This window comes from Carcharhinus amblyrhynchos, chromosome 15, assembly GCF_965287045.1.
Source record: "Carcharhinus amblyrhynchos chromosome 15, sCarAmb.v2.hapA, whole genome shotgun sequence".
NCBI lineage: Eukaryota > Metazoa > Chordata > Chondrichthyes > Carcharhiniformes > Carcharhinidae > Carcharhinus > Carcharhinus amblyrhynchos.
The window spans coordinates 64,115,471-64,142,053 of NC_137338.1; the positions used below are offsets into that span (position 1 = coordinate 64,115,471).

Sequence of the window (26,583 nt, forward strand, 5' to 3'; positions counted from 1 at the left end):
TACTTACGAATTATAAGACCATAAGATATAGGAGCAGAATTAGGCCATCAGGCCATTGAGTCTGCTCTGCCATTAGATCATGCCTGATGTGTTTTACAACCCCATTCTCTCACCTTTTCTCCATAACCTTTGATCTCCTTACCAATCAAGTATCTATCTTTGTCATAAATACACAGCTTTATGTAGCAACGAACTCCACAAATTCCCTACCCTCTGGCTGAAGAAATGCCTTCATCTCGGTTCTAACGGGTCGTCCCTTTACTCCAAGGCTGTGCCCTCGGATCCTAGTCTCACCTATTAATGGAAACATCTTCCCCACATCTATCTAGGTGTTTCAGTATTCTGTAAATTTGAATTAGATCCCCCTCGTCCTTCTAAGCTCCACCAAATATAGACCCAGAATCCTCAGATGCTCCTCATACATTAAGCCTTTCATTAGAACATGGAACATTACAGCGCAGAACAGGCCCTTCGGCCCACGATGTTGCGCCGACCAGTTAAAAAAAACAATGACCCTCTAACCTAAACCAATCCCTTTTCGTCCATAAACCTATCCACGGATCTCTTAAACGCCCCCAAACTAGGCGCATTTACAACCGCAGCAGGCAGGGCATTCCAATCCCTCACCACCCTCTGGGTAAAGAACCTACCCCTGACATCCGTCCTATAACTACCCCCCCTTAATTTAAAGCCATGCCCCCTCGTGCTAGCTTTCTCCATCCGAGGAAAAAGGCTATCACTGTCCACCCTATCTAAACCTCTAATCATCTTATATGTTTCAATAAGATCCCCTCTGAGCCGCCTTCTTTCCAGCGAAAACAACCCCAAATCCCTCAGTCTCTCCTCATAGGACCTCCCCTCCATACCAGGCAACATCCTGGTAAACCTCCTCTGCACCCTCTCCAAAGCCTCCACATCCTTCCTGTAACATGGGGACCAGAACTGCACACAGTACTCCAAGTGCGGCCGCACCAGAGTTGTGTACAGTTGCAACATGACGCTGCGACTCCTAAATTCAATCCCCCTACCAATAAACGCCAAGACACTGTATGCCTTCTTAACAACCCTATCTACTTGATTCCCAACTTTCAGGGATCTATGTACACATACACCTAGATCCCTCTGTTCATCCACACTATTCAAAGTCCTCCCGTTAGCCCTATACTCAACACATCTGTTATTCCTACCAAAGTGAATTACCTCACACTTCTCCGCATTAAACTCCATCCGCCACCTCGCGGCCCAGCTCTGCAACCTGTCCAAGTCTTCCTGCAAACTATGACACCCTTCCTCACAATCTACCACACCTCCGACTTTGGTGTCATCAGCAAATTTACTAATCCACGCAACTATACCCTCATCCAGATCATTAATAAAAATTACAAACAGCAGCGGCCCCAAAACAGATCCCTGAGGCACACCACTCGTAACCGAACTCCATGACGAATATTTACCATCAACCACCACCCTCTGTCTCCTATCTGCTAGCCAATTCCTGATCCAATTTCCTAGATTACCCTCAATCCCATACATCTGCATTTTCTGCAGAAGCCTACCATGGTGAACCTTATCAAACGCCTTACTAAAATCCATATATACCACGTCAACTGCCTTACCCCCATCCACCTCTTTGGTCACTTTTTCAAAAAACTCAATAAGGTTAGTAAGGCACGACCTACCCGCTACAAAACCATGCTATCTCCAATCAATTCATTACTCTCCAAATAACTATAAATCCTATCCCTAATAATTTTTTCTAAAACCTTGCCCGCAACAGAAGTGAGACTCACCGGTCAATAATTCCCGGGGAAGTCTCTGTTCCCCTTCTTAAACAATGGGACAACATTCGCTAACCTCCAATCTTCCGGTACTATACCAGAGGCCAACGACGACCTGAAGATCAGAGCCAGAGGCTCTGCAATCACTTCTCTTGCCTCCCAGAGAATCCTAGGGTAAATCCCATCCGGACCAGGGGACTTATCTATCTTCAATCCCTCAAGAATATCCAGCACATCCTCCTTATCAACTGAATGATCCCAAGATCATTCTTGTAAACCTCATCTGGACCCTTTCAAAGGCCAGCACATCCTATTTTTTTGATGGGGGGCTCAAAATTGCTTGCAGTTTTCCAAATGCGGTCTGACTAGAGCTTTAAAAAGCCTCAGCAATACATTTCTGCTTTTGTATTCTAGTCCTCTCAAAATGAATGCTAACATTGTATTTGCCTTCCTAACCACCAACTCAACCTGCAAGTTAACCTTAAGAGAATCCTGAACTAGTGCTCCCATGTCCCTTTGCGCTTTCAATTTCTGAATTCTCTCCCTATTTAGAACGGCATCAGCTTTCCAGGTTAGGGCAAGTCAGATCCCAACAACTTAATGAAGACAACTCTCCTCATCTTCCTTTTGAATCTTTTGTCAATTATGTTAAATCTAGGACCTCTGATTATTGACACACTGTCAAAAGGAGCAGCTTTTTTCTTCTGCTTTATCAAAACCCTTTACCTCGAATTTTCTATCCTCTTTTAAAACACACAGTCAACTTACTTTAAAGATTCAGATATTTGCATAACAGCTCCACTCATCCACATTTACAAAATCATGACGTTTATAATATTCTTCCTATTCATGTTAATTCTGCCAAAGGCTTCACACTTCTCTACACTGAACTCAATCTGTCAGGTTTTTTTCCCATTTCACCATTCTGTATGCCATCCAGATGACTCCAACTATCCTCATCAGTACATCAAGTTTCATAACATTTAATGGAGGCTATGTGGCATGATAGTAGTGTCCATACCACTGGACCAGAAATTCTGGGTTGGTCACAGGTGAGTTCCTAATGCAGTTGGGGAAAAAAAGTACGTATGAAGATATGCTAAACAAATAGTACCCAAACTTTATAATGCTGCTCCCGACAATACAAATTTAGGTCATTTAAAAAATTCAAAAATAACTGACCACTGGGGAACAGCAATGCAAGTCACCTCAGTATGAAAACCACCCAACCACCATTAAGCTCTGTTTCCTGTTACTAAACTAATTACGTATCCATGCTGCCCTTTTCCCTTTCATTCCATGGACTTCCATTTTGCCAAGCCTCTAGTATCACTGTCAAATGCTGTCCAGAAGTCCAAATGCCACATCGACTGCATTGTCTAATTGCAGCTGACATTACCTCAATGAATTCGATTAAGTCAGTCAGACATGATTTGCCTTTAATAAATCCACGCTTGATCAACCCATTCCCTTGCAAATGAAAGTTTATTCTGTATGGTTTCCAATAATTTCCCCACTACTGATAGCCTGTAGTTTCCCAGCTTAACACCCTTACCTTTCTTGAAACATGATACATTTGCAACCTTTCCAGTACTACTCTTTGTATCCAGTGAACCCTCAGATTGTGATCAATGCCTTTGCGATTTCAACTTTTGCTTCTTCCAGCAACCGAGGATGCATTTAATCTGAACCAAGTGACTTACCAAATTTCAATGATGCTCATCTTTTACAAAGTTTTCTCTATCTATTGCTATCCTGACCAAACCTTCCTTCTCTTGTAACCTTCAGATCATCAGTTTTATTTTTGAAGATAGATACAAAGTACACGTAACAGCTTAGCCAGTTCCTCAATTCAATGCGAAGATTTCCATTTACATCTATAACAGGAACACCATTTTCCTTGGCTAGTGTAACCTTACATGTTTATAAAATGTGTTAGGATTCAATTTAATGCTGCCCACTAATCTTTATTCAAAATCTCTTCAATTCTCCTCCTGCAGTTTCCAAATTCCTCCTGTTATTAATGGAATGTTGCTCTTGACATTTGTCGTAAAGCCTTCTTCTCCTGTTTATTTTCACTTTTATTTCCTGTGTCAGAACATCCAAAATTAACGTATCTATCTTCCCCTTTAAAAGGAACATACCTAGTCTGCATTTGAATTCTCCCTTCCCCTAATTTATTCCATCGCCCATTCATTACTTTACCATCTAACTGCATTTCTCACCTACTTGTAGTAGGTTACTCTCAACGCCGACAATTATGTCTTTTTCCCCTCCAACACCTCTGTTCATTTTTTCCACTGGGAGAAGGGGGAAGAGACATAAAAAATTCAAAAATGAAGACAAAATACACAATAAAAATCTCTAGAAACTACTTTGCTACAGTTGTTTTAGAATGTTACAACATTTTCCATTTTCTTTTCGATATTCTTCACTTTGCTATTGAGTTGAGTCCAACATGGGGGCCAGTAACCAGAGTAATAACGCATTACTGGCATATCCTCTACAGATTAAAAAATAATTTACTAATGAAGTCTTGTTCAGGGAAAAGCATCTGGATGAGGCTGTCATTTTCTTTAATACACTCTGATAGTAATCAGGTACAATTTACCCTGTGCGAGTTCATACGTGGAAGCTATGGGGGTTCAAGGTGAGCTTGAAGCCTAAGATGGTACTTTATACAAAGACAGACTAAAAGACCAAAATGATTCACACCTTATCAATAAATTATACTTCAGTTTAAATGCATGTGACTTCCGCAATTCATCTACTGGCAGTAATTCAACTTTAATGAAATGCGCAGGCATATCCATAAAATCAGAATTGCAAATAATACAAGTAGGTGGAATAAAAATTTGGTTTATTCAAAGCAGAATGGGGTCACATCAGAATATTGAATCAAAAGCATTGTGTAATGGGTAGTGCTGTACAATAAGGTTATTCACTATAAATGCAAACTCGAGAAAAACCTGTATTAAATACCTTTTAATGTCGCCTTTTTAAGCACCTTCATAGCATATAGTTGCCCAGCATCAGAACCATGGGTTTTCTTAACCAGAAAGACCTAAATCCAGTGACAGGCAAAAAAAATACATTTCATGTAACAATCTGCATTTACAGTACCTTTAACATACAAAAGACATCCTGTGGAGTTGCAAAGAAATATGATCAAAATCAGCACAGTGCCAAAGGAAGAGCTACCAGGAGGAGTAACTAAAGGCTTGGTCAAAGAGGTAGGCTTTAAATAAGGTCTGGCAGGATGAGGTAAAGGTTCTTTTTTAAGGGGGGGGGAGACATTCCAGAATTTGGGACCAACCTCTTTTCAGAGTACGGGTGATTTATTTAAGTGGTTGGACCCCTTAAAATGTGAGAGGTCCCGCATATGCAATAAGTTAAACGAATCAACTTGCACACAACTTTTGGATGATTGCAGAGCTCTAAGGGACACTTCTGGGGACCCAAGTAATAGATACTTGAGCTTGACTGAATCATAAGTATGAGCAATAACTTTTGTCATCCTCTCCTGATGTAATTCCTGCAAGGGTGAACCACTAAAACAGGATGCACGATGCTAAGAGAACAAATACATTAAACATACAACTGGTACAGGAATAATGCTGGTAATAAAGAAATGGATTGTCGAGACTAGTTCATGAGAAGCATATAAATCCCTAGAACAACTGCCTCACTGAAAACGACAGTACTTACATATGCCCAACAAGCTGCACTGAATGCCTTCTACCAACGACCAGAAACATACAAAAACTATGTACAGCTGAGTCACCTAAAGGTGGAGTTCATGAGTTTTCTAGCTTTGGTATTACTTAAGATTTCAGTTGCATTCAGCTTTGATAGAACTGTTGCAGTCAAAGAACAAAGAAAATTACAGCACAGGAACAGGCCCTTCAGCCCTCCATGCCTGCATCAACCATACTACCCAACCGAATTAAAACCCCCTACCCTTCCAGGGACAATATCCCCCTATGCCCATCCTATTCATATATTTGTCAAGATGCCCCTTAAAAGCCATTAGTGTATCAGCTTCCACTACCTCCTCGACAATGAGTTCCAGGCACCACTGCTCTCCGTGTAAAAAATCTGCCTCGTACATCTCCTTTAAACCTTGCCCCTCGCACCTTAAACCTATGCCGCCTAGTAATTAACTCTTCCATCCTGGGAAAAAGCTTCCGACTATCCATGCCTCTCAATCTTGTAGGCTTCTATCAGGCTGCCCCTCAACCTCTGTCTTTCCAGTGAGAACAAACAAGTTTCTCCAACCTTTCCTCATAGCTAATGCGCTCCATACCAGGCAACATCCTGGTGAATCTTTTCTGTATCCTCTCCAAAGCTTCCACATCCTTCTGGTAGTGTGGCGACCAGAATTGAACACTATATCCCAAGTGCAGCCTAACTAAGCTTCTATAAAGCTCCCAATTTTTAAATTCAATGCCCCGGCCAATGAAGGCAAGCATGCCACATGCCCTCCTGACTACCTTTTTCACCGGCATTGCCACTTTCGGTGACCTGTGTACCTGTACACCCAGATACCTTTGCCTATCAACCCTCTTAAGGGTTCTGCCATTTACTGTATCTTTCCTATCTGTATCAGGCCTTCCAAAATGCATTATCTCACATTTGTCCAGATTAAACTCCGTCTACCATCTCTCCGCCCAAGCCTCCAACTGATCTATATCCTGCTGTATCCTCACCGCTATCCGCAAATCCACCATCCTTTGTGTCGTCCACAAACTTACTAATCAAACGAGTTACATTTTCCTCCGAATCATTTATATATATTACAAACAGCAAAGGTTCCAGCACTGATCCCTGAGGAATGCCACTTGTCACAGCTCTCATTCAGAAACACACCCTTCCACTGCTACCCTCTGTCTTTTGACCAAGCCAGTTTTGTATCCACCTTGCCAGCTCATCTCTGATCCCATGCAACTACATCTTCTGCACCAGTCTGCCATGAGGGACCTTATCAAAGGCCTTACTGAAGTCCATGAAGACAACATCCACTGCCCTACCCTCAATCATCTTTGTCACTTCCTCAAAAAACTTGATCAAGTTTGTGAGACACGACCTCCCCTTCACAAAAGCATGTTGCTTCTCATTAATACATCCACTTATTTCCAAGTGGGAATAAATCCTGTCTTGAAGAATCCTCTCCAATAATTTCCCTACCATTGATGTAAGGCTCACTGGCCTATAATTACCTGGGTTATTTTTGCTACCCTTCTTAAATAGAGGGACAACATTGGCTATTCGCCAATCCTCTGGGACCCCCTCTGTAGCCAATGAGGATACAAAGATTTCTCTCAAGGCCCCAGTAATTTCCTCCTTTGCCTCTCTCAGTATTCTGGGGTATATCCCATCAGGTCCTGGGGACTTGTCTACCTTGATGTTTCTCAAGAACCTCAATACCTCCTCCTTTTTGATCTCAACATGACTCAAACTATCTACACATCCTTTCCCAGGCTTATCATCCACCAAATCCTTCACTTTGGTGAATACTGACGCAAATCACTCATTTAATACCTCAACCATTTCCTCTGGCTCCATGACCTTGTCCTTCAGTGGACCAACCCTCTCCCTGGCTACCCTCTTGCTCTTCACAAATGTATAAAAAGCCATGGGATTTTCCTTAATCCCGCCGGCTAATGCCTTTTAACCCTCATTACTCCTTGCTTAAGTTTCTTTCTACTTTCCTCCTATTCTACACTTGCTTCATGTATTCCCAGACTCCTAGCTTTGGCAAATGCTTCCTTTTTCTCTTTGACTAGGCTCACAACATCTCTTGTTATCCAACCGCAGTGGGATCTTGATCAATTGGGACAGTGAGCTGACGAATGGCAGATGGAAGTTAATTTAGACAAATGTGAGGTAATACATTTTGGTAGGTTGAACCAGCGCAGAACTTACTCAGTTAATGGTTGGGCGTTGGGGAGAGTTACAGAACAAAGAGATCTAGGGGTACATGTTCATAGATCCTTGAAAGTGGAGTCACAGGTCGACAGAATGGTGAAGGCAGCATACGGCATGCTTGGTTTCATCGGTCAGAACACTGAATACAGGAGTTGGGATGTCTTGCTGAAGTTGTGCAAGACATTGGTAAGGCTACACTTGGAATACTGTGTGCAATTCTGGTCACCCTATTATAGAAAGGATATTATTAAACTAGAAAGAGCGCAGAAATGATTTACTAGAATGCTACCGGGATTTGATGGATTGAGCTATAAGGAGAGGCTGAATAGACTGGGACTTTTTTTTTCCCTCAGAGGAATGACCTTAGAGATCTAGAAAAAAAATGAGGGACGTAGACAAGGTAGATGGTCAATATCTTTTCCCAAAGTTAGGGGAGTCTAAAACTAGAGGACATAGGTTTAAGGTGAGAGGGGAGAGATCAAAAGTGTCCAGAGGGGCAATTTTTTCACAGAGGGTGCTGAGTGTCTGGAACAAGCTGCCAGAGGTAGAAGAGGAGGCAGATACAATCTTATCTTCTAAAAAGCATTTAGATAGTTACATGGGTACGATGGGTAGAGGGATAAGGCCAAATGTGGACAATTGGAATTAGCTTAGGGATTTAAACAAATTAATAAGAGCAGCGTGGACAAACTGGGCCAAAGGCCTGTTTCCATACTGTAAACCTCTATGACTATGACTTATCCTTCATCCTTCCAGTAATGTGCCAGTCTTGAATCCCTATCAACTTACACTTGAAAGCCTCCCACATGCCAGATGTTGATTTGCTCTCAAACATTGGCCCCAATCTACGTTCTTCAGTTCCTGCCTAATATTGTTATAATTAGCCTTCCCCCAATTTAACACCTAACTTAAGGACTGCACTTAATCTTTGTCCATCAGTACCTTAAAGCTTACTGAATTGTGGTCACTGTTCCTGAACTGCTTCCCTACTGAAACATCAACCACCTGGCTGGGCTCATTCCCCAACACCAGGTCCAGTATGGCCCCTTCCCTAATTGGACTATCTACATACTGTTTCAAGAAGCCCTCCTGGATGCTCCTTACAAACTCAGCCCCATTCATGCCCCTAGCACTGAGTGAGCCCCAATCAATATAGGGGAAGTTAAAATCTCCCACTACAACAACCCTGTTACTTTTACACCATGCCAAAATCTACCTATATATCTGTACCTCTATCTCCCGCTGGTAGTTGAATAGCCTACAGTAAACCTCCAACATCGTGACTATACCTTTCCTATTCTGAGCTCTACCCTTATTGCTTTGCTGTATGAGCCCTCCGAGGTGTCCTCCGTGATATTCTCCTGAACCAGTGCAACTCCCCAACCCCTTTTACATCCCCCTCTATCCCGCCTGAAACATCTATATCCTGGAACGTCAAGCTGCCATTCCTGTCCTTCCCTTAAGTCTCACAATGGCAACAACACTGTAGTTCCTAGTACTAATTCAAGTTCTAAGTTCATCTGTCTTACTTGTTACAATTCTTGCATTGAAACAGATGCACTTCAGTCCACTAGACCCTCTGATTAGCAGCCCCACCTTGCCTGCTGTTTCTCTGGGTCTTACTGGCTCTACTCTCTGGTTCCCTTCAGCTAATTCACTTTTGCTTTGGTTTGACAATTTGACAATTCATCACTTCAGTCTCAAGATAAGGGGATGGCCATTTGGGATTAACATGCAGAGGGACATGCTTTCTCAGAGGATCATTTACCTTTGAAATCGTCAACCCCACACAGCGTGGATGCTCAGTTGCTAAACATATTCAAGACTGACATTAATAACAGATCATTTGACAGGTATTCAAAATAATGGTCAGAGTAGTTAATGTTCCCCTTGATGGAAGGGTGGAGAACCAGAATACACCAATTTAAGGCAAATGGTGAAAGGACTAAAAGCGACAGGAGCAAAATCTTGTTTATGTAATGAACAGTTAGCATCTGGAACGCACTGCCTGAGTGTAACAGAGACAGACTGAATCATGGCTTTTAAAGGGAAATTGAATAATTATTAAAACAGTAAAATTTGTGGGGCTATGGAGAAAAGCATGCAAATGGGACAATCTGAGTTACCCTGACAGAGAGCTGGAAAGAACATAATGGACCAAATGTCTTTCCTCTATGCTATATGGTTCCATTATAAGGTTCTGAGCACACAAAAGGCAGGAAACAGGAGGTAAATTTTCACCCTTGATCTCACTGAATGTTGGACCAAGCCTGAAGGAATGCGTGACCTATTCCTGCTTATGTCCTGTGCTCTTATGCAGTGCAGAATCAGATTCCACACTCTCTCTCTCTCTCTACAGTACTTGAAATAGTAATGCAAACTAAAGCTTTCGTATTCATGCTTAGTTTCTAGCTTTCTCTGCACATATGAATGGTAATCTGGATGACCAAGGTCTAAGGGTTGATTTACTTCAGTATTGTCAAAATTCAATCTGAGTCCAAGTTCAAGGCCTTTTACTACTTACAAGCTTTTCTGCAGAGAAATTGTATTTTGAATAAGACTTTCAACCTTTTCTAGAAGTTTTAACAGTACAGAAAATGAAAAAAAAACACCAGATGTTCACATTATTTCCGAAGTAACTGACAACTAAAGGGAACGAGCTTCCATCAACTGCAAGAAAAAAATTAGTTTCCTCCAGATTAATCAAGAGATTAATGTCACTTTAGAAGGAAAATCTTCTCCAATAACCCACAGCTACATGAACACAAGCAAATCTAACTATTTTCTGAAATGCAAAAAGAAAAAAACAAAGAGTTGCTGCCACATCATAGTCAATGCTTCTAGAAGTATGTTTACAGGGGGGGAAAATGCTCCCTGGTAGTTCCTCTCCCTTAACAACTTTAATGTGCTCAAAGATCCTGTCAGTTAGGAACTCAAGTTAGTGCTGGATAAACGCATTGTGTTGTCTTGATAAGCCTCACAACACCAGGTTAAAGTCCAACAAGTTTACTTGATTAGAAAAACCACTAGCTTTTGGAGCACTGCCCCTTTGTCAGGTGAGTGGGAGTTCTGTTCACAAACAGGGCATATAAAGGCACAAACTCAATTTACAAAATAATGGTTGGAATGCAAATCTTTACAGGTAAACAAGTCTTAAAAAAAAAGGTACAGACGACGTGAGTGGAGAGAGCATTAAGCACAGGTTAAAGAGATGTGTACCGTCTCCAGACAGGACAGTAAGTGAGATTTTGCAAACCCAGGCAAGTTGTAGGGGTTACACATAGTGTGACATGAACCCGAGATCCCAGCTGGATCAGAGGACAGATGCCAGTGACCGCTGATGGGTTCCTCAGCAGGAAGAGGACACTCTTGCCTGGTGATTGTCGAGCGGTGTTCACTCATTCATTGTTGTGGCGTCTGCGTGGTCTCCCCAACGAACCGTGCCTCGGGACATCCCTTCCTGCAGTGTATCAGGTGGACGACATTGGCCGAGTTGCAAGAGTATGTACCATGCACCTGGTGGATGGTGTTCTCATGTGAGATGGTGGCATCCGTGTAATGATCCAGCACGTCTTGCAGAGGTTGCTTGGCAGGGTTGTGTGGTGCCGTGGTCACTGTCCTCCTGAAGGCTGGATAGTTTGCTGTTTGAGGTTGTGCAGTTATTTGAAGGCAAGAAGTGGGGGTGTGGGGATGGCCTTGGCAAGATATTCGTCTTCATCAATGACATGTTGAAGGCTCTTGAGAAGATGTCATAGCTTCTCTGCTCTGGGGTACTCTGTCCTGTGTTTGTTTTCTGAGGTTGGTGCGGTTTTTCACTGTGGTGCATCGCAACTGTCGATCGATGAATTGGGCACCATATCCTGTTCTTATGAGGGCATCTTTCACCGTCTGCAGGCGTCTGTTGTGATCCTCCTCACTTGAGCAGATTCTGTGTGTACAGAGGGCTTGTCTGTAGGGGATGGCTTCTTTAATGTGTTTAGGGTGGAAGCTGGAAAAGTGGATCATCGTGAAGTTATCCATGGATCTGGGTACAGTGAAGTACTGAGGTGACTGTCCTTGATGGTGACGTGTCTCCCCAAGAATGCAACCAATTCCGGACAATAGTCCATGGTGAGTCTGATGGTGGGATGGAACTTGATGTCATCATATAGTATTTTCTGTGATCGTTCACCATGAGTCCAAAGGAAGAAAACATCAACGTATCTAATGTATAGCATTGGTTGAAAGTCCTGTGCGGTGAAGAGGTCTTGTTTGAACTTGTGCATGAAAGTGTTGGCATATTGAGGTGCAAATTTGGTCCCCATGGCTGTTGTGTGTCTGGATGAAGAACTGATTGTCGAAGGTGAAGGCATTGTGGTCCAGGATGAAGTGGATGAGTTGTAAAATTGCATCTGGAAACTGGTTGTTGGTACTGAGTACTGAGGCAGTTGCAGCAATGCCAGAGGGGGTTGCTAGTGTAGAGTGCCGAGACATCCATTGTGACAAGGAGTGCTCCTGGTCCAACCCTGCCACACCATACAACCGTGTTACAGCAACCTCTGCAAGACATGCCAGATCGTTGACACAGATGCCATCATCTTGGCTGAGAACACCATCCACCAGGTACACGGTACATACCCTTGGAGCTTGAACAACATTGTCTGTCTGATATGCTGTGAAAAGGATGTCCCAAGGTATGGTACATTGGGGAGACCATGCAGACACTATGACAATGGATGAATGAACACCGCCTGTCAATCACCAGGCAAGAGTGTTTTCTTCCTCTTGGGGAACACTTCAGCAGTCACGGACATTCGGCCCCTGATCTCTGATCTTCAGGCAAGCATTTCCCAAGGCGGCCTTCACGATAACAGCAGAGTTGCTGAGCAGAGACTGATGGCCAAAATCTGCACGAGGACAGCCTCAACCAGGATCTTGGGTTCATGCCACACTACCTGTAACCCCCACGACTTGCCTGGGCTTGCAAAATCTCACCAACTCTCCTGTCTGGAGACAATACACATCTCTTTAACTTGTGCTTAATGCTCTCTCTACTCACATTGACTGTACCTTTAAGACTGGATTACCTGTAAAGACTCGCATTCCAATCATTACTTTGTAAATTGAGTTTGTGTCTTTATATGCCCTGTTTGTGAACACTTACCTGACGAAGGGGCAGCGCTCTGAAAGCCTGTGGCTTTTGCTACCAAATAAACCTGTTGGACTTTAACCTGGTGTTGAGAGACTTCTTATTGAATATATTCCACAACTGAGCACCCATAGCTGTTTTAAGATGAGAATTCTAACGAATTAATAAATTTAGCAGTCTGGGCTTCAAAAAAATAGACCCACATAATAATCAAGATTCTAGTAGCAAGTTGTAAATTGTGATAAAACTGGTCCAAAACATTAATCTCAATGTCCTCCGTTGATGCAGGCAGTTAGAACTTAATTAGAGCTGGATAAAGTAAGCACACTAGTATGTGTAAGCCTCTTAATAAAAATGCTGCTTTTGAAATTTGTATAACATTTTGGCTGCACGTTATATCACATCCGTTTTGATTACAACAGCTCACATTTATACAGCACTAATATCATAAAACATCCCAAGCTGCCTCACAGGAATGTTTTAAAAAAAGTGTCACACAAGAACAGATGACAAAAAGCTTGGTCAATTAGATAAATTTAAAGAAGTGACTGAAAGCAGAAAGAGATAGAAAGGAGGAATGAGTTAGGAAGGAAATTCCAGAGTTTGGGTCCAAGAGGATGAAGGCTATCAATAGTGCAACATTTGGAGTTGCACAACAGACTAGAATTGGAGTGAAGAGATCTTTGAAGATTGTTGGACTAGAGGACTTCAGATATGGAAGGACAAGATCAGAAGGATTTGGAAAAAACATAGGAATTTAAGAAAATGAAAAATTATGTTGCCACATTGGTCAAGACAGCAACAGCAGAAATTATCTAGCTCTGAGGAAGTCGTATTGGACTCAAAATGTTAATAACGCTTTCTCTCGCTATAGTGCTACCAGACTACATAAGACACCATTACTTGCTAGCGAGCCAGCCAATCAGCAAAATTGGAGGTTAAAAAGTAACTTTAGCAGAGTGGCAGCCTCACTGATGATCCTGAGAGCCAGTAAAATTTGCTAGATCGTTAAATATTGAAAAACGCAATACTTCATAACAAAAATATCAGAGTATTATTCTATACATTTATATTAAAAAATCTAATTAATATTTCAGTACTGATCAAATATGTCGTACATTTCATCTTTTAAAAGACATACCTTTCCAAATGACCCTTGTCCCAGAACTTTAAGTAACTCAAACTGTGAAGGGTCAGCTTTTTCACAGCCTTCTTTCACAAGGCACGTAATTGGTATCTCCTGTTCATTTTCTTGATCTTGCTGAAGGACAGGGGTGGGGGAAGAGAAGAAAAATATTCATCTTTATAACATATCAAATGCTTATTCAAAGTCAATGCAGATTTCCAAACTCTACAAAGAAAAATATACATTTTGCAAATGTCTTATAGGCTATATCTACATAAATAGAAATACTCAAGGGTAGTCAAGAATTTGGGGTAGTTATTCTCAATGATGTGCAGGACCACAGCCTGCCTTGAAAAATTGAGTGAAATCAGATGCTGGAAATAGCTGATACCACACAGCTTTTACTGAGACCATATAAACCCTCAGAACATGCAAGTTTGCTTGGCCTGCAGCTGAATTGAAACAAATTAGTTTGCCACCCATTCATCCATCAGATAGGTGGAATGGCATCTGCAGGATTGAGAGTGAAAACTATTCCTCAGAATTGCCTATCTTCTTCCATTCCAGAACCTGCAGTGACAAATAAAGTACCACAGATTTTAAGAGATGAGCACACCGGTAGGAGCAAACAGCAAGGATTGTTGTTTGCAGTAATTAATTCTAAGCTGCAATATTTACCCAGTGTGACAATTGCCCCATATAGATACCTTCCTAGGTGGTAGTTATGGAACAGGTGGAATGTCTCTTAATCTAATTTTAGGCTTCTTGCAGGACTGAATTGTAGTTTTGAAGGATACAACCCCAAACATTTGTTCTTTTGATGGCTAGTCATTTGTTTTCTTGGATCCTTGCAGTAGAGGTAGCATCTGTGGAGAGAGAAACAGAAACAGTGTGTGTTAAATATGTCTCTTCAATTCTGAAGAGTCCCCTTCGGTGGGAAACATTAGCTGTTTCTCTCTCCACAGATGCTGCCAGACCTGCTGAATATTTATAGCACTTGCTATTTTTATTTCAGATTTCCACCAAGTGCTGTAAATATTCAGCAGGTCTGACAGCATCTGTGGAGAGAGAAACAGTGAATGTTTCCCATCTAAGGGGACTTCTTCAGAATTGAAGAGGCATATTTACTCAAAACATCATCTCAGTTTCTCTCTCCATAGATGTTGCCAGGCCGAATATTTCAGCCCTCCTCTTTTGATTTCAAGTCCTCTGGCTTATTCATTTTAGTGCCGCATGGCATTCCTTTTATCTATTAGGCTGTCAGAGAAGTTCATTGTTTCACCTAAATCATCATTAAATCTTGCCAATGAGGTGGTACTTAGCAAAAACAGTCAGCTTGCCCAATGCATTTACTGGAAAAACACACCCACCGAAGTTGCAAGTTTTCAGAAAATACCATAAATACTGCTCTGAGCAGACAACGATTCAAGAGAGTCAGCAGAAGGTCAGGCACTGCAGATAATTAAATTATTATACAACTTCATAGGTTAGCAAGTGATTCATTTTCTGGAATATATCATAAAGTGCTCCTGCTATAGGGAAGGCTGTATTTAATACTTACAAGTTGTTAACTGCAAAATAAAAAACTTGTTCTAACGCATTTGGACAGAGAGAAGTCAGCAAAACATGAAAGGATGGGATGAAAGAAAGGGAACAGAAACTGGGAGAGGGACAAAAGGAGAGAACGAAAACTTCAGATTACAATGATGGGGAGAATAACGTGCAAAGTCTGCTTTGGCAGACAGAGTGATGGAAAATCCAAAGAGCTTCCATAGGTATGTTAGGAGCAAAAGGATAGTGAGGGATAAAATTGGTCCTCTTCAAGAGGAGAGTGGTAGACTGTGTATGGAACCAAACGAGATGGGGGAAAGATACTAAATGGGTTTTTTGCATCTGTATTTACTGAGGAAATGGGCATGGAGTCTACGGAAATTGGGCAAACAGGTAGGGAGGTCACGGAACCTTTACAGATTAAAGAGGTGGTGGTGCTGACTGTCTTGAGGCAAATCAGAGTGGATAAATCTCCAGGACCAGACAGGGTATTCCCACGGACCTTGAGGGAGGCTAGTGTTGAGGGGCCCTGGCAGACATATTTAAAATGTCAGTATTCACAGGGGAGATGCCGGATGATTGGAGGGTGGCTCATGTTGTTTAAAAAAGGTTCCAAAAGAAATCTGGGAAATTACAGGCCAGTATGTTTGACGTTGGTGGTTGGCAAGTTATTGGAAGGTGTGATAAGGGATAGGATCTACAAATATTTGGATAAACAGGTACTATTAGGGACAGTCAATGTGGCTTTGTGCGTGGTAGATCACGTTTGACCAATCTAAGAGTTTTTCGAGGAGGTCACCAGGAAAGTGGATGAAGGAAAGGTGGATGTTGTCTACCTGGATTTCAGCAACGCCTTTGACAAGGTCCCTCATAGGAGGTTAGTTAGGAAGGTTCAGCCGCTAGGTATAGATGGAGAGGTAGTAAATTGAATTAGACACTGGCTCAATGGAAGAAGCCAGAGAGTGGTTGTGAAGGATTGCTTCTGAGTAGAGGCCTGTGACTCATGGAGTGCCACAGGGATCGGTGTTGGGTCCATTGTTGTTTATCATCTAAATCAATGATCTGGATGACAATGTGGTAAATTGGATCAGCAAATTTGATGATGCAAAAGATTGGAGGTGTAGTGGACAGTGAGAAAGGTTTTCAAAGCTTGCGGAGGGACTTGGACCAACTAGAAAAATGGGCTGAAAAACAGCAAATGGAATTTAACGCAGATAAGTGTGAGGTATTGCACTTTGGAAGGACAAACCAAAGTAGAACGTACAGGCTAAATTGAAGGACTCTGAAGAGTGCAGTTGAACAGAGGGATCTGGGAATACAGGTGTATAATTCCCTAAAAGTGACATCACAGGTGGATAGTGTCGTAAAGAGTGCTTTTGGTACACTGGCCTTTATAAATCGGAGTATCGAGTATAAAAGTTGGAGTGCTATGGTAAGGTTATATAAGGCATTGGTGGGGCTGAATTTAGAGTATTGTGTACAGTTTTGGTTACCTAATTACAGGAAGGATGTAAATAAGGTTGAAAGAGTGCAGAGAAGGTTCACAAGGATGTTGCCAGGACTTAAGAAGCTGAGTTACAGAGAGATTGAATAGGTTAGGACTTTATTCCCTAGCATGTAGATGAGGGGAGATTTGATAGAGATGTATAAGATTTTGATGGGTATAGATAGAGTGAATGCAAGCAGGCTTTTTCCACTGAGGCTAGGGGAGAAAAAAACCAGAGGGCATGGGTTAAGGGTGAAAGGAGAAAAGTTTAAAGGGAATATTATGGGGGGGCTTCTTCACGCAGAGTGTGGTGGGAGTGGTGAGCTGCCGGATAAAGTGGTAAATGGGGGGTCACATTTAATATTTAAGAAAAACTTGGACAGGTTCATGGATGAGGGGTGTGGAGGGATATGATCCAAGTGCAGGTCAGTGGGTCTAGGCAAAAAAAATGGTTCGGCACAGACAAGGGCCAAAAGGCCTGTTTCTGAGCTATAATTTGCAATGATTCTATGGTATCCCTGTCTCCCCGAAGAGGAAACTCTCTCAGCATTCACTTGTTCTTTCAAGAAGGTCACTTCTCATTCTTCTAAACCCCTGTGGATACAAGGCCAACATATTTAATTTTTGCTCCGATTTCTCCTATTCACATTTTTTCTCATTATGCTACATCTGCCAAATTTCTACCCAATCATTTAACACAGCTTCATCCCTTTACAGGCCTTAAGTGGGAATTTTCAACGCACATTGGGGAAAACAGTGGCATAGTGCTATGATTAAGAAGGGAGTTGCAGGATTTGTCCCTGTGACTATATATTTCCAAGTCAGGATGACGTGTAATTTGGAAGGAACTTCTTAAGATGGTCATTCTATACGGCTGTCCCTCCAGTTGACAGCAGTCACAGATTTGGAAGGTGTTGAAGCGCATTATTACAGTACATCTTATATATGGTCGACACTGCAGCTACAATGTGCTAGTGATGGAACAAATGAGTTGTTACATTAGTGAATGGGTACCATTTGAGCAGGCTGCCCACCACCAATGGGTACTGACTCATTGCCACGCTTCTCCATTATTAAATATTAACATACAGGCTTTCCCTCCCTCACCCCACTCATTGTTCCCTACCTAAACAAAATAGTGAGATCAGCTGGTCATTGAGCCACCATCAGCTTGTCACAATTACATAGTGGATAGGCAGCATATGAGTGGCCATCAAGACCCCACACAATATTCAACTAAATGCCAATTCCATCATTTGGCACAAAGAATTTCAGTGCAACAACTCGCTTCTCCATGAACCAATTACAGTAAGCAAGGAAGAAAGTTGTCTTACATAGATCCAGGTAAAACATTCCAATAATTCCAAGCCTAAAAATATCACGTGCTTTATAAAAAACAGGCCTTCTGAGAGACTGGCTTCCTTCTAATGCTGAGAATCAGTTCAGTTGAAACCAGGGTCCACTCCTTTCTGCCTTGAAAACACCCCACAATTTGATCTTGGATCTCAAAGGAGCTAAAGAAGGTTATGCATCCTTACTGCCCATTTCAGTTTGGAATTAAAGGGATTCTATTTGGACAAGTGTGCAAAATTCTATAATTTGCAATACAAGTTTCCACTTCTGCCACAATGAAAGTGGACATTGGACAAAACATTGTTCTTCAAAAGGCACCAAAGTAAAACATTTCTAGAATTAAAAACATAGTATAAAACCTTAATAAAAAAAGCAATCTCATAACTTACAAATAAACTGAAAATACCAGATACTTTCCTTTTAGCAGCAAAATCATCTGACTGGTTAAAATCTTATAACAGCCACCCCAGTGATACTTCCATGCTAACTTGTACATGTCAGGAAGGGCCAAACATTTGGCCATTCTTTAGATATTGCCAGAACAGCAAGCTTCATAGTGATGCAAGGCTGTGAAGAATTGAGACTCAATCAAGAATGGATTTCTTAACTTCGATTCAACTGAAGTTTGAGCTTCACCTGGTATTAGGAACAATGATGTGGAGATGCCGGTGTTGGACTGGGGTAAGCAGAGTGACAAGTCTCACAACACCAGGTTAAATTCCAACAGGTTTATCTGGTAGCACAAGCTTTCGGAGTATCACTCCTTCTTCAGGTGAGTGAAGAGTTGTGTTCATAAACAGGGCATCTACAGCCACAAACTGAGTTTACAAGATAATGGGAGTCTTTACAAGTAATTAAGTCTTAAAGGTACAGATAATGTGAGTGGAGAGAGGGCCAAACACAGGTTAAAGAGATGCGTATTGTCTCCCGACAGTGCATTTAGTGAGACTTTGCAAGCCTCGGCAAGTTGTAAGAGTTACAGATAGTGTGACATGAACCCAAGATCCCGGATGAGGCCATCCTTTTGTGTGCGGAATTGGCTGTCAGTTTCTGTTCAGCAATTCTGTGTTGTCGTGTTATGAAGGCCACCTTGGAGAACACTTACCCGAATAGTAGCAGTCCTACATTAGAATCCTACAGTGCAGGTCATTTCAGACCTGCACTGACCACAATCGTAGGCCTTATCCCCATAACCTCATTGTATTGCCCCTTAGTGTCATGGGAACTAGCTAGGGTAAATGCAGCCTGGCCAATCCACCTAACCTGCACATCTTTGGACAATGTGAGGAAACCCACACAAAAACGGGGAGAACGTGCAAACTCCACACAAACATTGGTGGAAGGAATGTAACATGCTGCAAAAATTTAAGCACAGCTAATATCAGTGTTTGCCAAACCAAAGATTTCAGAATTGTAATCAATGCTGATCAAGGCGATGAGGCATTTACAAGACTTGTCAAAGATCACAGCTGTCCAATGCATCTTCACAGGGACAAACCTAAAAATGGTCCCTGCTCACAGATCATTTATTTTTCTTTTCTGGGGTTAGAAGAATGTCTTGTTCAGCCAGATTGTGACATTGTTCTGTGACCAGCTGAGTTAAACTTGACTATGGTAATGGTCAAAAATCTCTTGCATTGATTGAATCTATAGCAGATAAGAGTTCGAATATCATGCATCATCAGTGACTAGGTGTTACCAGCACTACATTAGCTGATGTGGTCCTTAGTTTATTTGCTCATGTTAAGCCATGAGAGCATTATGGCTTGCATGGATGTGCTTCTGCATCTCCAACCTCCTCAGGCTTAATTACTATTTTATTTGTACAAGATGCCATTTTGGGCTGTTAATTCATCTCTACGCCCAATATAGATGCATCCTTGATTCCCTCAGGCCATCCTTTCATCATTACTTGGTACAGCAATTGCAAGTGTTGCATCCTGTTGGGTAGTTTGATTTGAGCACAGCATCTGTCAGATTCAATGATTCAGTTGGATTAATGACTTCCAGTGCATGTCTAGCTGCTACCTCACAGTGAACCTGGAAAATTTCACATTGAAAGGATGCTGAAACAGAGGGAGTGCTGCACGTCAGTGATGTGCATCTGTTTCCCTTTCTTGTAAGTCATATCCAGATTATATCTCTGCAAACAAAGCAACATTTGTTGCAGGCACACTGGAGCAGAAAGTAGCAGTTTGAGGAAAATGTTTTGAAGTGGCTTGAGGTCAGACTCCATTGTAACCTTGTCTCTCCTAAGCAGGTACTGATGAAAATGCTCACAAGAACAATAGTCAGGGATTCTTTCTCAACCTGAGCATAACATTTAGTTTTGGTAATGCTATGCATACAAATGCAACTGGTTGTCCTTGCTGCATTAAGGTTGCTCCAAGACCTGTTTTGCTGGCATCAATAAACCAGCAAAACAGGTTCCTAATTGACTTCCTCAATGACTTCTTCGTTGTCATCACTAGTATTTGATATTAGCGAATGCTGCTTCTTCTGTGCCCCAATACTACTGCACGTTCTTGCCAGTGAACTGGCATAATGGCTCACACTAGTGACAAATCAGGCAGCAATTTTGCTAAACTGTTCACAAATCCAACAAATGATTGCACTACTTTCACATCTGTTGGAAGCTACAACTTTCACCTTCACGGGGTTTGATTTAAGATACAAATAATAAAAGGGTGTTTTAGAGATTGGGGTAAAATGGATAACAAGATAAAGCCACAACTACACAGTGCATGTCCTCACCTACAAGATAGTAGAGATAGAGCCAAGTAACTTACATTCCAGGTTTTTCGAAGTAGCTACTACCATTATAGTACTCTGTCAGAGATTCGATGCAAACTCAATGGGCCAAATGGCCTCCTTCTGCACTGTAGGGATCCTATGATTCTATGAAGGGTTTGTCTTACGAAGAGTAATTAGATAGTTTAGGCCTATATTGCCTGAAGTTTAATAGAATCAGAGGAAATCAAATTGAGATTTACAAAATGAGAAAGGGAATTGACAAAGTAGACGCAGAGAGGATATTTCCTTCTGTAGGGCAATCCAGAACAGAGGTCACAGTTATAGGATGGGGTGGGTTTAAAATAGATGAGGAGAAATTACTTCTCTCAAGGGTTTTGAGACTGTAGAACTCACTACTCCACGAGTGTGTCAGGATTTAAAAGGTGGACAGATTTTTAATTAATAATGCATCGAAGCGCTATGATGAATGGGCAAGAAAGTGGAGTTGAGGCTGAAACGAGATCAGCTCATTAAATGGCAGAGCAGGATCAAGGGGCTAAATTGACTGCTCCTTGTTCGTATTCAATTATTCTGTAAGATCTTATATCCGAACTGCCTGAAAATATTTTTTTCTAAAAACATGTCATCCCAACCTTCATAATCTGGAAAGTTATTTTGCAAATTGGGTGGTACAGTGGTTAGCACCGCTGCCACACAGGGATCTGGGTTCGATTCCCAACTTGAGTGACTGTGTGGAGTTTGCACTCTCCCCACGTCTGCGGGGGTTTCCTCTGGGTGTTCCGGCTTCCTCCTACAGTCCAAAAGATGTACCATTAGGTTGATTGACCACGCTAAATTTCCTGTTAGTGGCCCGGGATGTGTAGGTTAGAGAGATTAGCCAGGCAAATGTGGGCTTACAGGAATAGGGCCTGGTTGGGATTGTGGTCAGTCCAGATTTGATGAGCCAAATTGCCTCCTCCTGCACTATGGTTTTTATGATTCTAAATTCAACACTTTTGTCTAAACATAATGCCTCATGCATTAAAGAGTTAAAAATAAGAATGCTTAATCTTGTAGAAAGATTCAAACAATTACACACAAGATTTGATTTGCTGAAATTGAGATAGGTAGAAGCCACATTTTCAAAGTTCATGGCCACCTACAAAAAACAAGTTTTGTGCAAGTTACAGCTCTAAATGACAAATTCTGACAGGCATAAAATATGTTCAGACCAAGGCTATTGCTTTTCCATCACACATGCAAGTTTCTGAAAGCTGCAAAGGATTCAATTTAAATCGTGACAAGTTTCAAAGTGATTTTGAAGGTTTTATTTGATACCATATAAATAAGGCTAGTGTGAAGTATATAGAAAGCACAGAGTTTTCAATACTACATTGTTCCTTGATGTATAATTTCTCTCCACTTCTCAATGGTACTGGAGATAAAAGAACCAGGTCTTTTATTAATTTTAAAAGCTTTTGCACCTACAGGAAGCAAATGGTAGGATAGTGCTGCAACCACTAGTTGTCTTATGCACACTATTTAGACGGGTGGAACAGGAAAACATTACCAAGAGCATCTGTCACCAAGGATCACTGACCGAAGCATTAATGTCTCAACAGGGTTGGCTCAGTTGCAACAGCTCCCACACCTGTGCCGTTATAGCAACCTTTGCAGGAGGTCTTAAACTAAACTGATCTCAGAGAAGTATCAAAAAATAAGGCAGCATCATGAAACTTAAAAAAGCTGAACTGAGAAGCCCACTTGCAGTTACATCAGGCATGCAAAACAAAATTCTTCCAGATTAACTTTCCAAAAAAGGGCCAATTCAGCAAAGTCAAGTCACCAATGGGCATTTTCGTACGAGAAATAGAAGAATGATCCAGAACTCAGATGACAACCAAATTACAAGAGAGACTTCTCATCACAGGCTTCCAGACAAAAAGAGAAGAAAATATAACTTTCAAGAAGACAATTTATAGACAAGTTTAAATGCTGTTGCAAAATACATAACTTTTGTAAGAACCTTACTGCAGACTGTTGATGCTTTTTTGCTTTCTCCCTCCTCAAAATATTTTTAATTTGATAGATTCCAATATTTTTGAACAAAAAAGGCATTTTTCAATTCTCTAGCACGTGAATGAAAAAAATTGCACTGTGCTCGATTTTCATTTAATTGGTTATGTATGTTAATCTATTTTCTAATTCAGTAGGTATCTGGGCAAACTTGAATCTCAATTTATCACAAAATTGATACAAATAAAATGTTAGAGGCTTTATTATCGGCATGATGTATGACACCCTTTAATGAAATTTATGAAGAACTCCGTCAAACTCTTATGGGGAAGGTCATGGAAAATGCACTAACTTCAGTACCAAAGATCGTGTCACCATCATAAATTAGTGGCTGCTTTGGAACAATTATGCACTTTAAACTGGAGACATGGCCAACACATGAAGGGCCAAAATTTAAGGCCAGCCTTCCTGTCCTTGCCCTGACTGAGGCCCTTTAGTGGTCAACTAGCGACCAAAAAGTAACACTATCCTACCTCCAAAAACACAACTGGTCACTGCAGGTCCTCCTTTGCTCCCCTAGTCTCTTCACCAACCCGCTCTACCAAGGGACTCCCAAAACTTACTTGGTCCCAGACTCAGGCTCCCCACTGCAGATTCTGGGCTGGGGAGACAGAGAGCCACCAGCCAATCAGCTCTTGGAAGTGGAAGTTCCTCCCAAGTGAAGGCCAGAAGTGTCATCTCCAGCCAACTGACACTTGCTGCAAAGGTTAAGGCTGCAGGGAAGGCAGTAACCACCAACTCCTTAGTGAGCAAGATAGGAAATCCCACCATCCTAAAAGTCTTGGCCCAGAATTCCCCAAAATTTGCCAATCTCATTCAAAATTTGTTTGTGTATAGATTAAAAACAAATTGAACTCAAGTGCTGGTGACACAGGGACTGACTATTTTGATTAAAGAGATCTGATAACATTAAATTTAAATCCCTCATCAATTGCAAGAGTTGGTCAAATTAATTCTAAATTTGATGATCTAACATGTTGTGATTCCTGCTGCAATGAGGGGAACTTAACCCTTTATTGATTTTGCATTACAGTTATTCAACGAGTTAAATGTGAAATAAATATCTGATTTGCAAGTCTACAGAAAATTATTGCCGAGTAGATCAGAATATGATAAATAAACGACCTAATGTGGAGAAAATTTCCAGAATAGCTATTTATTTATTGCTGCTCGAGATTTATGATATGCACTTTTCCCTTTGGAGAACAATCTTTGCTGCTATCACCCTCCCCAAACAGCTGTTTTTGGAATTTGGTTCCATGTAAACACCACAGACAGTACAGGTTGGCCCACTGACTCGAACTAAAGTACTATTTGAGAGATGACAGTAATTTGCTATTAGTTTAACGTCTGTTGTAGGTAAAATGTTAGAATCCGTCATCAAGGAGGAAATAGCGCGGCATCTTGAGGGGAATTGCTTGATAGAGCAGACGCAGCACGGTTTCGTTAAGGGGAAGTCATGTCTGACAAATTTATTGGAGTTCTATGAGGATGTGTCTAGGGCGGTGGATAGAGGAGAGCCGATGGATGTGGTCATTCTTGATTTTCAGAAGGCGTTTGACAAGGTACCTCACAAGAAGGTAAGGGGGCATGGAGTTGGGGGTAGGGTGTTAGCGTGGGTAGAGGATTGGTTGTCAAATAGGAGGCAGAGAGTGGGGGTTAACGGGTGCTATTCGGATTGGCGGTTGGTGACTAGTGGAGTGCCCCAGGGGTCGGTGCTGGGGCCTCAGCTATTTACCATTTATATAGATGATCTGGAGGAGGGAACCGAGTGTATGGTGTCGAAATTTGCTGATGACACCAAGATTGGTGGAACGGCAAATTGCGCAGAGGGTGTGGAGAGTCTGCAGAAGGATCTAGGTAGGCTGGGCGAATGGGCCAGGAACTGGCAAATAGAATTTAATGTTGGCAAGTGCGAGGTGGTCCACTTTGGTAGGAATAATGGTAGGAAGGACTATTACTTACGTGGCGAAAAACTGCAGCAGGCGACGGTGCAGAGGGACCTCGGGGTCCTTGTGCATGAGTCGCAAAAACCCAGTCTGCAGGTGTAGCAGGTGGTCAGGAAGGCGAACGGGATGCTGGCCTTCATAGCGAGGGGGATTGAATATAAAAGTAGGGAGGTCTTGCTGCAGCTGTATAGGGCATTGGTGAGGCCACAGCTGGAGTACTGTGTGCAGTTTTGGTCGCCACAATTACGCAAGGATATTTTGGCCTTGGAGGGAGTGCAGAGGAAGTTTACTAGGCTGATACCGGAGTTGAGGGGGTTGAGCTATGAGGAGACACTGAATAAACTAGACTTGTACTCGTTAGAGTTTAGAAGAATGAGGGGAGATCTCATTGAGACATATAAGATGATGAATGGGATGGATAGGATAGAGGTGGAGAGACTCTTCCCGCTCAGAAAGGGCAGTAGAACTAGGGGGCACAGCCTCAAGATAAAGGGGGAGTGCGGTTTAGAACGGAGTTGAGGAGGAACTTCTTCACTCAAAGGGCGGTGAATCTCTGGAATTCTCTGCCCGTTGAAGTGGTGGAGGCTGCCTCGCTAAATATTTTTAAGACACGGGTTGATGGGTTTTTGATAAGCGAGGGGATTAAGGGTTATGGGGAGAGGGTGGGAATGTGGAACTGAGCCACGACAGATCAGCCATGATCTTATTGAATGGCGGGGCAGGCTCGAAGGGCTAGATGGCCTACTCCTGCTCCTATTTCTTATGTTCTTATATACCTTTGCCACAATGCATAATACTGTCCGATAACACGGGGCTTACATGCTACTGGTTGGATTGGCCTTAAGGCGGCAGCGTAATGCATGATTGTTATTTAATACAGAATAATCATTTTACAGAATATGCAGAATTGATTTGTTGGGATAAATGACACCCTCAGCAAACAAACAATCAGTGCCACAAAAAATTTCTCTTGCATGACTTGAAAACTAAAATCCTAATCCATCATCCTAATAACAAAATGGAAAATAATAATTTGTTTTAATACAAGACTCCACTGGACATCCCTGCGATGGAAACTGTGACAACCAGTTTTAAAAAGTTAAGTTTAGGAATTAATATGATGCAACCACCTATCATCAACCAGTTAACACTGCAATATAAAACCTGCTTTTTTGCTAATACTGCCAAACTTTTCTTTGACCACTTTGAATTAGATAATTTTGCTCATAGAATCATAGTTCCTGCAAATATAAATCAATGCTTAAGAGCAGGATATGATCTGTCAATTTAGGAGATGAGGGAGAAAGACAGCTTCAGCAAAAAAAAAATTGCACACACAATAGCTGGTTGAAGTCCAACAGGTTTACTGGTAGCAGGAGCTTTCGGAGCATTGCCTCTTCATCATCAGGTGAGTGAAGAGTTCAGTTTGCAAACAGGACACACACAGACACAAACTCAGTTACAAGATAATGGTT

General features: G+C 41.8%; 1 protein-coding gene across 7 annotated transcripts in view; it reads right to left on the minus strand.

The window, feature by feature from the left end:
• The window catches only part of rps6ka3a (ribosomal protein S6 kinase a, polypeptide 3a), a 110,608-nt gene that overhangs the window by 48,357 nt on the left and 35,668 nt on the right, over positions 1 to 26,583 (minus strand). For 6 of the 7 annotated variants that reach the window (XM_080204076.1, XM_080204078.1, XM_080204075.1 and 3 more), the window contains 2 exons: positions 13,976 to 14,095; positions 4,761 to 4,842 (listed from right to left, as the gene is read on the minus strand). In XM_080204076.1, coding sequence (XP_080060202.1) covers positions 4,761 to 4,842; positions 13,976 to 14,095 — 202 coding nt within the window. Of the gene's footprint in view, positions 1 to 4,760; positions 4,843 to 13,975; positions 14,096 to 14,667; positions 14,827 to 26,583 lie in introns of all 7 variants that reach the window. The other variant, XM_080204081.1, reaches the window with a different exon arrangement.